Source organism: Eleutherodactylus coqui, chromosome 13 (assembly GCF_035609145.1).
Source record: "Eleutherodactylus coqui strain aEleCoq1 chromosome 13, aEleCoq1.hap1, whole genome shotgun sequence".
In the NCBI taxonomy this organism is placed as follows: domain Eukaryota; kingdom Metazoa; phylum Chordata; class Amphibia; order Anura; family Eleutherodactylidae; genus Eleutherodactylus; species Eleutherodactylus coqui.
Window position 1 is genome coordinate 52,705,358 of NC_089849.1, and position 12,404 is coordinate 52,717,761.

Consider the following 12,404-nt stretch of genomic DNA (forward strand, 5'->3'; position numbering starts at 1 on the left):
GAACCCATAGGAAAACATGGCTTCTCATACATGCGATTTGTAGCAACACTACAAAATCGCGTGACTTTGTCACCCGTGTGAACGAGGACCTAAGCAAATTCATCAGCTGTCTTGCCCATAAAAAAACGGCTTACTGCTCTACATAGGGGTCGGAGAGCAAGGAGCCATAATGCCTTTAGTAAAGCTGTCAGCTGCATCAGTTGCTATTTCAACTTTTCTGATACATTCACACATAAAACTGCATCAAAATTTGTGCAATTGAAAGGGGGAAATCGGCTGCAGATCTGCGCCAAACTAGGTGTCTAAAAATGCTGCGGTTTTTGACACAGAAATTATATGGATTTTCTGCACCACTTTCCACTACTCGTGAATGTACCCTTAATCCCTACTGAAAGTCCTCTGCAGGTGGGACTTCCTCCTCTGGTGTTCTCCCTCTCTGTCCAATAAGCTGTTTCAGAGCTCTGATTGACGGCTGTAGCGGTTTTCTCATTGGACAAGAGGGGAGAACACTGCAGGAAGAAGTCCCGCCCACAGAGAACTTCCCTGCTGCTCTATTCCTACCATGACTTACTCAGAGAGCTTAAACCCCTTTGGTACCGCTCCGGATTTGCATATCTGAAAATCTTCCTCCACTTTCTATTGCTGAACAGCCCTTTACTTACAATGTTGTGTCAGATTTGGGTCTGAATATTTTATAAAGCTCTTTAATTGTGGAAATTAGCGGTGGTCCTGGATTCGATGCTAGCAGTGTTGTCTATTAACATGTCATGGAGACTTGTGAGAACATCATTTTGACTGATTTCCATTTTAACTAATGAGGCTATGAGAAAAAGCAATGATGGTTATGAGTGAACACTCCATAGGTTTATGCTCCTGATTTCTCTTCTTTTTGTCATTACTAGAGGAAGATTTCCAAAAGCTTCCTCCTTCTACAGTCCCAGAAATGCAGAGGAGTAACCTGGCACCTGTCATCCTACAACTGAAAGCCCTTGGGATTGACAACGTCCTGCGCTTCCACTTCTTGTCAGTGAGTGAAGTGACTATTTAAACTGGCTGAGCTTCATAGGCTTTATAATACACTGCTGTACTGAAGTATAGCAGTGCATTATAAGAATGATCATAGATGGTGATATTTAAGTCCCCCAGCGGGAAAAAAATTCTCTTAAAAAGGTTAAAAAAAAAAAAGTTAATTAAAATAAAAATAACACCAAAACCCCACTTTTCCCATTTACTATGTACAAGAAAAAAAAACCTGAAATCTAGTATTGCCGCATTTGTAATAATGTAGACAAAGTTAGCACATTATTTAAAGTTAGCATAATTTTTAACCCGCATGGTGCACGCCATAACTAAAAATATAAAAAATACACCAAAAATAGCTATTTTTGCCTTTTTCGCCTTACGAGAAACTAAATAAAAAGCGATCAAAACATAGTATAAATCAACAAATGGCACCATTATAAAATACAACTCATCCTATATAAAGGACCCCCATTCACAGCACCGCTGACAAAAAAAGACAAATATTAGATGTCTTTGAATACACCAATAAAAAAGCTGCATTAAAGAAAGAAACCTTTCTAAATCCTGTATTGGTTTAGTCCTACTGGCCTGCAGAGTTAATGTAATATTATTCATACTGCACGGAAATAATAAAAAACATGCCAGAATTACAGATTTTGTTGTCTCTAGAAAAAAATGGAATAAAGATGTCATAGATTCCCAGAAAATTGGATGAATGAGGACTAGGGTTCACCCTACAGAAAAACATGTACCCAAAAATGAAGTCATTAAGAATACAAGTTGTCCCGCAAAAAACAAGCCGCCTTACAGCCATGTCCTACAAACCCCTGAACACGCAGCACGTAAATTTATGTCTTGTGTTGTTAAAGGGTTAAAAGAATTGCACCGCTGTAAAGAAAACAAACTTTTAGCAGCTGGCCCTGGCATAAAATACAGAGAGACTATACACACGGGATACAGCTGAGTGGCTCCCGCGGCCCCAGCACAGGCTCACGGAATGTACATCCAGCAGAAGTCAGGTGACTGCTGTGACCAATCAGAGGCCTCAGCATCACCGTCTGAACTCCTGGCATCAGCGCTCACATCCTGGGAGCCATCATGTTAGGAGTTCGAGACGGTGACCCTGTGGCTTCCGATTGGCCACAGCAGTCACTTGACTTCCACCAGACTTACAAATGGGAGCAGGTGCTGGGGCTGATGGCACCGCTCAGCTGTATCGGGGAAGAATGGGCAAAGAGAGGTAGGTATAGTTTTGCTTTTTTTTTTTAAGGGGGGGAGGGGTTGTTGTTTTTATGCCTGGCCCGGCTGTTAGAAGTTTCTTTTATAGTGGGGCAACCCATTTAAAAAAATAAATAAACCTAATATAACAGAGTGAGCATGCACAAACTGGCGAATGATTGTCCGCGTTTGCCTGATCACGTCACACACTTGTACTTTCAGCTCACCCCACCCAACCTAACAGATCCCATTCATGGCGGACAGTAGCCTGCCTCCGGCCATCGTGAACAATCCGTCTGATGTTTCCCTTATGTATTATGGACGGGCAGCTAACGCTTCTATATAATCACATTTCCTTGTGATTTAGTATGCTTTTCATTACCTCTTCTTCTCTTCTCAGCCGCCCCCGGCACAGTCCATGGTTCAGGCCCTGGAGCTGCTCTATGCGCTAGGAGGTGAGCAATGTGTGTGACGTATAATATAATCCTGCCTGAACGTGTGATGCAACCACAACTACAGTCATGTATACCGCTGTGCAGTGTTGGTTATCAGCACTGGATACAGTGGATTACATGTTGCATCTGTAGAGTTTAGTTTGGTATTGAAGGGGTTATTCGGCAGAAACAAAGGAAAATCTGCAGCGCCTGCTGTAAAAACATAAAGGAAGGTACAGTCACTTTAGCGGATCGGCGATGATGAATTCAATTGCGGACTGGCCGCAGATCAGATGGCATCCATTGACTTCAATAGAAGCTGTCCGTGCGGAAACTGCACTGAAATGGAGCATACTGCGGTTTGTTTTCTGCACCAAAAGGTCCGCAAATCAAATGTGCATGCTTTAATTTAGCTGCAGACGCCCATGCTTCCCTATGAGCGGCTTGAACTGCAGATTCCGCAATTCATGTCTGCCCGTGGACATTGGGCCTAAAGAAGGATAAGGGCAGAGTTTGTCTGTGACCACCACCTGCAAAAACCTTCCCTTTTTGGGGGTTAACAGATCGATCTCCCTGAAGATTAAAGGGGTTGTCCCGTGCCGAAACGTTTTTTTTTTTTATTCAAAAGGCCACCCGTTCGGCGCGAGACAAACCCAATGCATGTGTTAAAAAAATAAACCGTTTAGTACTTACCCGAATCCCCGCGCTGCGGCGACTTCTTCCTTACCTTACTAAGATGGCCGCCGGGATCTTCACCCACGATGCACCGCGGGTCTTCTCCCATGGTGCACCGTGGGCTCTGTGCGGTCCATTGCCGATTCCAGCCTCCTGATTGGCTGGAATCAGCACACGTGACGGGGTGGATCTACGAGGACCAGCTCTCCGGCACGAGTGGCCCCATTCACCAGGGAGAAGACCGGACTGCGCAAGCGCGTCTAATCGGGCGATTAGAAGCTGAAATTAGACGGCACCATGGAGACGGGGACGCTAGCAACGGAGCAGGTAAGTGAATAACTTCTGTATGGCTCATAATTAATGCACGATGTATATTACAAAGTGCATTAATATGGCCATACAGAAGTGTATAACCCCACTTGCTTTCGCGGGACAACCCCTTTAAGGGTGCCTTTACACAGCAGGGTTTCTCCCTGGCAAGATGTATGTGGATAAACACTGATTGCGGCCGGCACCTGGGCTCATCATGGCGATTGAACTGACAGCTCTGGGTGCCGACCGTACTCAGCGGAGCTCTGCCTGTTCTTTGCAAGAAAGAAATGCTCCAGGTAATGAAACCCTAAGTGACTTGGGGTTATAATGTGATGCTTAAGTGTTCCTTTAATTGTTTTGCGCAGTGTATTATAATGATATCGTAGTTCGAGGGATTGTACCAAAACAGAATTTTATCACCTATCCATATCTAAAGTTTGATCAGTGGGGTCTCGCTATTAAGAACTCCACAGATCCAGAGAATGAGGTTCATGTGTCTCAATCTATTTAATGTGGGGTCCCTGCACCCTCTGCAGCGCACAGGAGATTTAAGGTTGCACATGCACTGCACTGCGCCATTCATTATCATCGGGACTGCCAGAGATTGAAATGAATGGAGCGACACCACGCATGTGTGACATTAAATCTGAAGTTACTTCAGGTTGGTGTAGCGAGCGCACAATGACCAGAAGAGGAGGTAGCAGAACCCCGTTCTCAGATCGGTGGGGGCCTCGGTCTTTGAAGGGAATTTTATTAGTCTCTGTTCCTAACCCTTTGGGATTTATGCTTGAGTCCACGTGAAGACTGTCTCACATTATAGAGGGCTAGTGTACAGTCATAGGTACTAGGGCCTATACAACAGGGTTGCCATCCGCCGTCATCACGGGTGGTATATACCGTACATTTGTGTATCCACCTTTTAAATGGTTCTAATAAATTCCTGTAATCAGACGTTTTGGGTGTCCGTGGGTTTACCAGATTATTGGAATGTTCTAGTAGATTACCTAATGATTCATTATTCCATATTGAATTCTTCCCCCTCCTGCAGGCTTGGATAAGCACTGTCGTTTGACTGAGCCCCTTGGTGTAAGAATGGCAGAATTCCCACTTAACCCAATGTTTGCCAAGATGCTGCTAGAGTCTGGTAAGTTTTCGGTGGACACCTATGGCTATATGAAGATACTAGTGACAAAATATAGATTGTCTAGGCCGGAGAACGTTCCTACCATGAACTAAAATGACAATGGACCTAGTGAGCGGCAGTAACCCTTGCATATCCAATATTCAGAGAAGTATTTCCTACAACACTACTGTTCTGTCAGAACCAAGAGTCCCTTATAGTGTGCCGGTTTGGAGGAGGATGGCAGCATGACGTGCTCACCATATCCTCTATACATCCGTCCAGGCAGACTCGCAGTCAGGGTTATATGTACAGACTGGAATACATTTGACATGACCGCTGCTTGCAGATTGCTTTTGTCGTCGGCCTAAACATAGATGCCTTGTTTTCTGATCACACAGGGAATTTTGGTTGTTCTGCTGAAGTTTTAAGCATTGCGGCAATGATGCAGATTCAGAATGTGTTCGTTGTTCCTCCCAACCAGAAAGCTCAAGCGGTAAGTGTCCAACATGTCTGAGCATTAAGGCCCATTTAGACACAATGATTGTTGCTCAAAATTCGCTCAGAAGCCATCTTTTGAGCGATAATCGTTGTGTCTAAACGCACTGCCATTGTGCACTGCTAGAAATCGCCCATGACTCTTGTCAGCGCTGCACGCTGATTTTCTCAGCAGGCGGCGCTGATAGCATTCTTTCAGCTGGTATCCCGCTGGGAAGTTCTGGTAACAGCTGAAAGTTCTGAGAACTGCTATTTCTCAGAGCTATCCTCTCAGCGGGACACCGCTGATAACTGCAAGAACAAAGCAGCTGTTTGCCTATACAAAACAGCTGCTTTGTTCCTGAGTTATCAGCGATGTCCCGCTCCGCCTGCATTTAACTCTTTAAGTAGTTAATTAGCTACTTAAGAGTTATGCAAAGATGATCGCTCAAAACTGGCACTCAAACTGCAGTCTGAGCGATTCTTGAGTGATCATCTTTCAATCTAAATGAACCCTTACTGATGAATGTGCCTGTCGTGTGCACTTATAAACCAAGAATGGCACCAGTTAGTGTAAGTCTGAGCCCCTCCTCTATTCACCTCCGAAGGTGGCCTAGACTTTTTTTCTTATTCGTTACTATGGGTAACTTTACACGGGTTCATTATCAGCCGAGAAATCACTAAAAAAAACGATTTCCAGTGATGGTTGTCCCATATAAAAGTGGGAACCGACAGGGCACAGGGTGAGAAATCGCTCATTAACCGCTGATTGCTTTGTCGCAGCTCAATGCAAAGAAGCAACTAATGAGCGACTTCTCACTCAGTATAAACAGGCAGTTGTTGATCTACGAGCGACTGCCTGTTCACTGTGAGTGGAGGTGGACGATTGGAAGAGATCCCCAGCCCGCTCTGCCTCCATTCACCGGACGACTATTGCTCCTGTGTGAAAGCACAGGAGCCATGATAGGTGTAACGGCTGTCAGGGACTTAAACACCCCGCAGTCGATCCGTGTAAAAGTACCTTTTGTCTGTATTAAAAGCCGCCTATAAACTGAACCGCACTCCCGTGTACAGTAAGGGCTCACTCACGAGCGGATTTAGCCTCTGTATTACACGGTGCTAAAAGCTCAATAATTTATGTTGGGCCATTCAGACCTGCGTTTTTCATGCGCACAAAAAAAAACAAACCGCTGCATGCCCTATTTTGGTGCGTATCGCGCACCATTACCACGCTTTGGTGCATAAAATCCGCAGTACATATGCATGTTATATGCACAGTTGCTGTGTACTACCTAATATGCAAGGTGAATACGCTCGTCTAGGTGAGCCCTAAGGCCGTATTTACACAGGTGGTTTTCATTGTGCGAGTTTTGTGCATTGAACCCATTATTTGTATTGGATCTATTTAAACGTGCGCCTTTTCTCTCGCAGTGGGGTTGCCTTTACACGCATGTCCTCTTTTTCTATGATTTCGCTGAAAACTCACCCATTGTACAAGCAAGTTTCATGCAAGTCCGAAGTAATTTAGAAATGTTCCTATTGAAATGACATACGATATTCATGCGCGTGAGAATAGTACGTACCATGATGCGTTTTTCTTGCAAAATGCATTGAACTCGCATAGAAAATCGCAGCTTTGCACGCGCGCTCTTGGAAATGCCCCCCCTACCATGTATTTACGGTTTCTTTGCTCATAGACAAGAGAACATCGAAAGTTTGCAGTGGAGGAGGGCGATCACCTGACCCTGTTAAATGTATTTGAGGCTTTTATCAAGGTAAGAGAGCAATGTCCTTCCTGGGGACACTTCTTTCTTGATTGACAAGGTATATATTGTTTTAACCCCTTAACGACCAGTTCCTAAAAAAAAAAATTGAATATAAAGTGATCAAAAAGTTGTATGCACCCCAAAGTGGAACCAATAAAAGTTATGTCACCCCGCAAAAAAAAAAACAAAAAACCCACAGCTTCATCAATGAAAAAAGAAGGCTGGCTTCACAAATAATGTAACGGGACGCTCGATTTTCTGCAACGTTGCAAAACCATAGTGGCCAAATTTGCTCCTAAGTGGGACAAAGTTTTTCTTGTGGATCAGCTGTGGGATTTAACCCTTGGATTTGTAAGGGTTTAATTTAGTATACTGTTGGTCCAGTGAAAAGCAAGCCCTCTTCAAAAGCTGGGATGAAAAAGCAAATTTTGAAATATTGCTGAGTTTATTTATAGAGTTAGTCTCACAATTACAACCCCTTTAAAAAAAATGACCCCTTTAAGGATCGGGCACTTTTCAGGGATTTTTCCCATGAGGTGGTTTTACTGTCCTATTTTTTTTTTTTTTCCTCAGCTACCATAATGATTTCCCCCTAGTTCCCCCTTCTGGCCGTGGTGGGGACTGCGGTCCAGACTTCGTTATATATTGCATTATATGTCATTCTATATCTCCTGCTTCTTGCAGTTTAACAAGAGCTCACAGTGGTGTCAGCAGCACTTTCTCAACTACAAGGGGCTGATGAGAGCGGTCACCGTGCGGGAACAGCTGAAGAAACTGCTCAGCAAGTTCAAAGTACCCAAGATCTCTAGTGAAGGTGAGCCGGGTACGGTGAATGGGCATTGTGTGCCAGCACTGACATGCTGAGGGACCACAGGACTGTTGTTTGGGCCTTTCCTTGTGTCATGTAGTACTTCCATGTTTATGATCAGCCTTTCAGTAGGGTTTGTATTTAACCCTGTTCATCTTCTTATCCATATTCTAACTCTACTTGATGACACGTTATTTTCTGCTCCCGTAGGAGATCCAGATCCTATTTTACGTTGTATAGTGGCTGGATTCTTTGCCAATGCCGCCAAGCTTCATTCAACAGGCGTCTACAGGTAATCGGAGAGTGGAATTGACCACCAACTTGTGTTTCAGCCTATTTTGAGAGTGCTACATGGTTGAATACATAGCTGCCATTAAAACCTAATTGCACATGGACCATCTCCCAGAAATCTTAAAGGGTTGTTGCCATCTTGGGCATTTAAGGCATATCCAGGCTACTGACTGGCTGCATAGTTCTTTCTGTGATCGGGTATTGTAGTTCAGAAACGCTCAATAAGAGGAACGTTCAGGGAGACTTTCCTTGATCAGGTAGTTTCTTGTTTTTTGTTTTTTTTAACTAAGACATAAAGTAAAAAATGAGTCCCACCTTGCTTGTAGATCGTCAGCTCTCCAAAGTTCCATTCATGCAGGTATCTCCACAAGTTCTTGCTGTGCAATCCGGTCACAGTGGCTCTCTATATATGCTAAATCCAGCAATCGAAAAACAAATACTTGTGTAGAAAACTCCTGTTTATTACAAAAACGTGCTCGATCACAGGGACATATAGAGAACGCGTTTCAGTTCAAGAAGAACTGAAACGCGTTCTCTGTATGACCCTGTGATCGAGCACATTTTTGTAATAAACAGGAGTTTTCTACACAAGTACTTTTGTTTCCGATCGTTAGTTGTTTTTTTTACGCTGTGCCGCAGTAAGATCCTTCACCACTAAGGGACTTGATCGCTGATATAATATACTGCAATACTTCTGTATTGCAGTGTATTACATCTATCATCGAAACATCGAGAGGCATCTTATTATGCCCTGCCAGAGGATTAACAAGATGATAGGCCTGGTTGCCATAGCAGTCCATTACATTAGCACCTTGCGATTCTGGAACATGGTGGAGGCAATGAGTGGGTAGTGAGAACCCCCACCCTATGTTAGGCAATTAGATGACACAATCACAGTTGACCACAACATGGAACTGGTTGAATGGCTGTGATTGTAGTTATCAGCGATCAGTCAGTCACAGCCAGTAAGGATATTTCATTCCAAATAGTCCAATGATATTCGTCAAGGATCATGGTGTTCAGGTTGTCTTGTATTGTTCCCTTGGGCAATTTCTTTTTGTTTCTTCCTCCTAAGGACAGTAAGAGACGGTCATGAATTACATATACACCCATCATCCGTACTATATGCAGAGAAGCCTCCGAACTGGTGAGTGTGTCCATGTAGATCACCTGTACAATGGCTCATGGTTTGCAACAGTAGAAACATTACAAATTGCATATTGGTTGTACATTGGTTGCGATATGTTGTTGCACCGTATGAACACTCTGCCAGTTATCCCTCAGCGCCGCACGCACCAGTTTCGCCAACCAGGCGCGCACCTTGTTCATGAATCTATAGTTGGCTAAAAACCGCAGTAATTCTCACCCACTGCTGTTTAGTAACACCTTTCTTAGTACAGCACTGTCAGATATCTTTCAAGGAACAAGCGGTTTTTCTGTTTGTTCACATTCTGAAAGTCATAATTTTTTTTCTTTTTTTACATTTTTTACATTTTTCCTTTGACGCAGTCATATGAGAGCTTATGACGAGTATTTTTCAGTGGCACCGTTTTGGGTACATGTAACTTTATAAACTTTTTTGGGGGGGGATGGGAGAAAATAACAGAAATTCCGCCATTGTTTTTTCCGCAATAAATTTAGCATCTTTCACCATGTGGCATCAATAACAGTTTATCTTTATTCTCAGTGTCCATACGATTACGTCAATATCAAATATGTATAGTTTTTTTTTGTATGTGTTACTACTCTTCTGCAATAAAAACACCTAATTTTTGTGTCCCCATATGCTTTTAAAATGTATCCTGCCACGGAGCTGTGAGGGCTTGTTATTTGCGCGAAGTGATGTTTTCATTGATACCATTTTGGGATATATATATTACTTTTTTATCACGGTTTTAATTTTGTTGAGGCAGGATGATTAAAAAGCAGCAATTTTGGCATTGTTTTTTTAGTATTTTTATGATATTCACTGTGCATATTAAATAATGTGCTAATTTAATAGTTTTGGGTCATTAGAGATGTGGCAATACCAATTACTGTATGTGTACTGTTTTTTTTTTTTTTGTAGGCTCTCTCCCATTGAAGAGAATGGGAGGCAGCCTGCAGTACCATTCCAGGCCACTGCATAATGTACAGAGCTGTGCTAGTTCCAGTGTGCAGTCACTTCAGTTAATAACTGATCAGTAAGGGTTTTGGGTGTCCTAAGAAGAGGTCATTAATTAAAAAAAGTTAAAAAAAAAATATTTTAACAGGGAAGTACTTTTGATGACCTATCCTGATCATCCAGGATCTGCTGCTTGGCACCCAGTCTCTGCTGATTAGATGCCCACTGTCAGCACCTCTACATACAGTGGGGAAAAAAAGTATTGTCAGATACCAATTGTACAAGTTCTCCCACTTAAAAAGATGAGAGGCCTGTAATTGACATCATAAGTAGACCTCAACTATGAGAGACAACATGAGAAAACACATCCAGAAAATCACATTGTCTGATTTTTAACAAATTTATTTGCAAATTATGGCGGAAAATACGTATTTGGTCAATAACAAAAGTTCATCTCAATACTTTGTTATATATCCTTTATTGGCAATGACAGAGGTCAAACGTTTTCTGTAAGTCCTCACAAGGTTGGCACACACTGTTGCTGGTATGTTGGCCCATTCCTCCATGCAGATCTCCTCAAGAGCAGTGATGATTGGGGGCTGTCACTGGGCAACACGGACTTTCAACTCCCTCCAAAGGTTTTCTATAGGGTTGAGATCTGGAGACTGGCTAGGCCACTCCAGGACCTTGAAATGCTTCTTACGAAGCCACTCCTTTGTTGTGATTTTTCTGGATGTGTTTTCTCATGTTGTCTCTCATAGTTGAGGTCTACCTATGATGTCTTTTTAAGTGGGAGAACTTGTACAATTGGTATCTGACAATACTTTTTTTCCCCACTGTACATTCAAATTAATGGGAGCTTCACCTGCAATTACAAGCACTGGCCACTACACAGGTGAGAGCAGCAGCTTCCATGCCGTACTCCATGTGTAGAAGCACTGACAGCAGGCGTCCAATCAGCTGATTGGCCGGGATCCTGAGCAACGGACCCCAGCCGATCAACCATTGATTTCCTGGAAAACCCATTTAAGATGACTGAGGCATCGGGATGGAAGCCCTACAGTTCCAGTTCAGACATTGATGTATAAGAATAGGAATTAATTTGTTAGTTACGGTGTCTGTACATTAGAATATGAAGGAATACATCTCCTGTTTTTACCCTGTAGGGTGCTGTTTAGTGAGGTGATCCAGACCAACAAGTACTACATGCGGGATGTGACTGCTGTCGAGTCGGCATGGCTGCTGGAGCTGGCCCCCCACTTTTATCAACAGGGAACGGTATGACCCTTTCATCAAATGACACTTTGTGCATAGGAAGCAAACTGCATGTCCCAGCAAGCTGAAAATGTGTGGAGTATTGGCTGGAGTCAACAGTCAATGGAAATCCTTCTCCTAGTTGTCAGTAGTTCCCGAAATAAGGATCCATCAGCAAACAAAGCACTTCCCATAAACTGGCCTCGCTCATTCCCGTTGGGGGGCTTTAGTTAAAAGAGGATCCTTATTTTTGTGTGTGCTGACAGGGAGCAGACACAATGCTGTGTGTAACTAAGCTGAATGGCCATTTCTTTCCAGACACCCATCTGGTAGTGAGTTGGATGTCCTTTGGTTTTAACAGTAATTTGTTGTGGCATCGATTCCACTAGATGTTGGAAGCCTTCTCCAGGAATAGTGGCCCTTGCGGACAGGAAGCTTCTTGCAGTTTCTGCAAATTAGTTGAAGCATGCTCTGAGCAGCCGACGGGAAGGGCTGACACTGAGGGTGATGAATGAGTGGAACAGGTTACCACAGGAGGTGGTGAGTTCTCCTTCAATGGAAGTGTTCAAACAGAGGCTGGGCAAACATCTGTCTGGGATGATTTAGTGATCCTGCACTGAGTTGAGTAGGGAGTTGGACCTGACGACCCTGGAGGTCCCTTCCAACTCTACCAGTCTATGAGTCTATGGCTTATGCATTGGTGCTGCTTGTGTCAAATTTTGACCCTGCTATCAGCATGTTGGGTTCATCTGACCAGGCACTGTTTTTCCACTACTCAGTGATCCAATTTTTGTGCTTTTGCCCACCAGAATTTCGCCTTTTCGTTTCTCTTGGGCTACCTACACACAGGCGAGCACGATGTCCGCCGCAGAAACTCGGCCCAAAATTGCCCTCGCCAACGTGCGTATTCACTGAGGCGTTC

The 12,404-nt window shown here is 43.5% G+C and overlaps 1 protein-coding gene across 1 annotated transcript in view; it reads left to right on the plus strand.

Annotated features, from left to right (window-relative positions):
• DHX35 (DEAH-box helicase 35) overlaps positions 1–12,404 on the plus strand; it is a 40,907-nt gene that overhangs the window by 21,722 nt on the left and 6,781 nt on the right. The window contains exons 13-21 of the mRNA XM_066587842.1: positions 903–1,027; positions 2,642–2,696; positions 4,711–4,806; positions 5,184–5,278; positions 6,957–7,034; positions 7,710–7,839; positions 8,044–8,125; positions 9,200–9,271; positions 11,395–11,506. Of these exons, the coding sequence (XP_066443939.1) occupies positions 903–1,027; positions 2,642–2,696; positions 4,711–4,806; positions 5,184–5,278; positions 6,957–7,034; positions 7,710–7,839; positions 8,044–8,125; positions 9,200–9,271; positions 11,395–11,506 (845 nt within the window). The remainder of the gene's footprint in view (positions 1–902; positions 1,028–2,641; positions 2,697–4,710; positions 4,807–5,183; positions 5,279–6,956; positions 7,035–7,709; positions 7,840–8,043; positions 8,126–9,199; positions 9,272–11,394; positions 11,507–12,404) is intronic.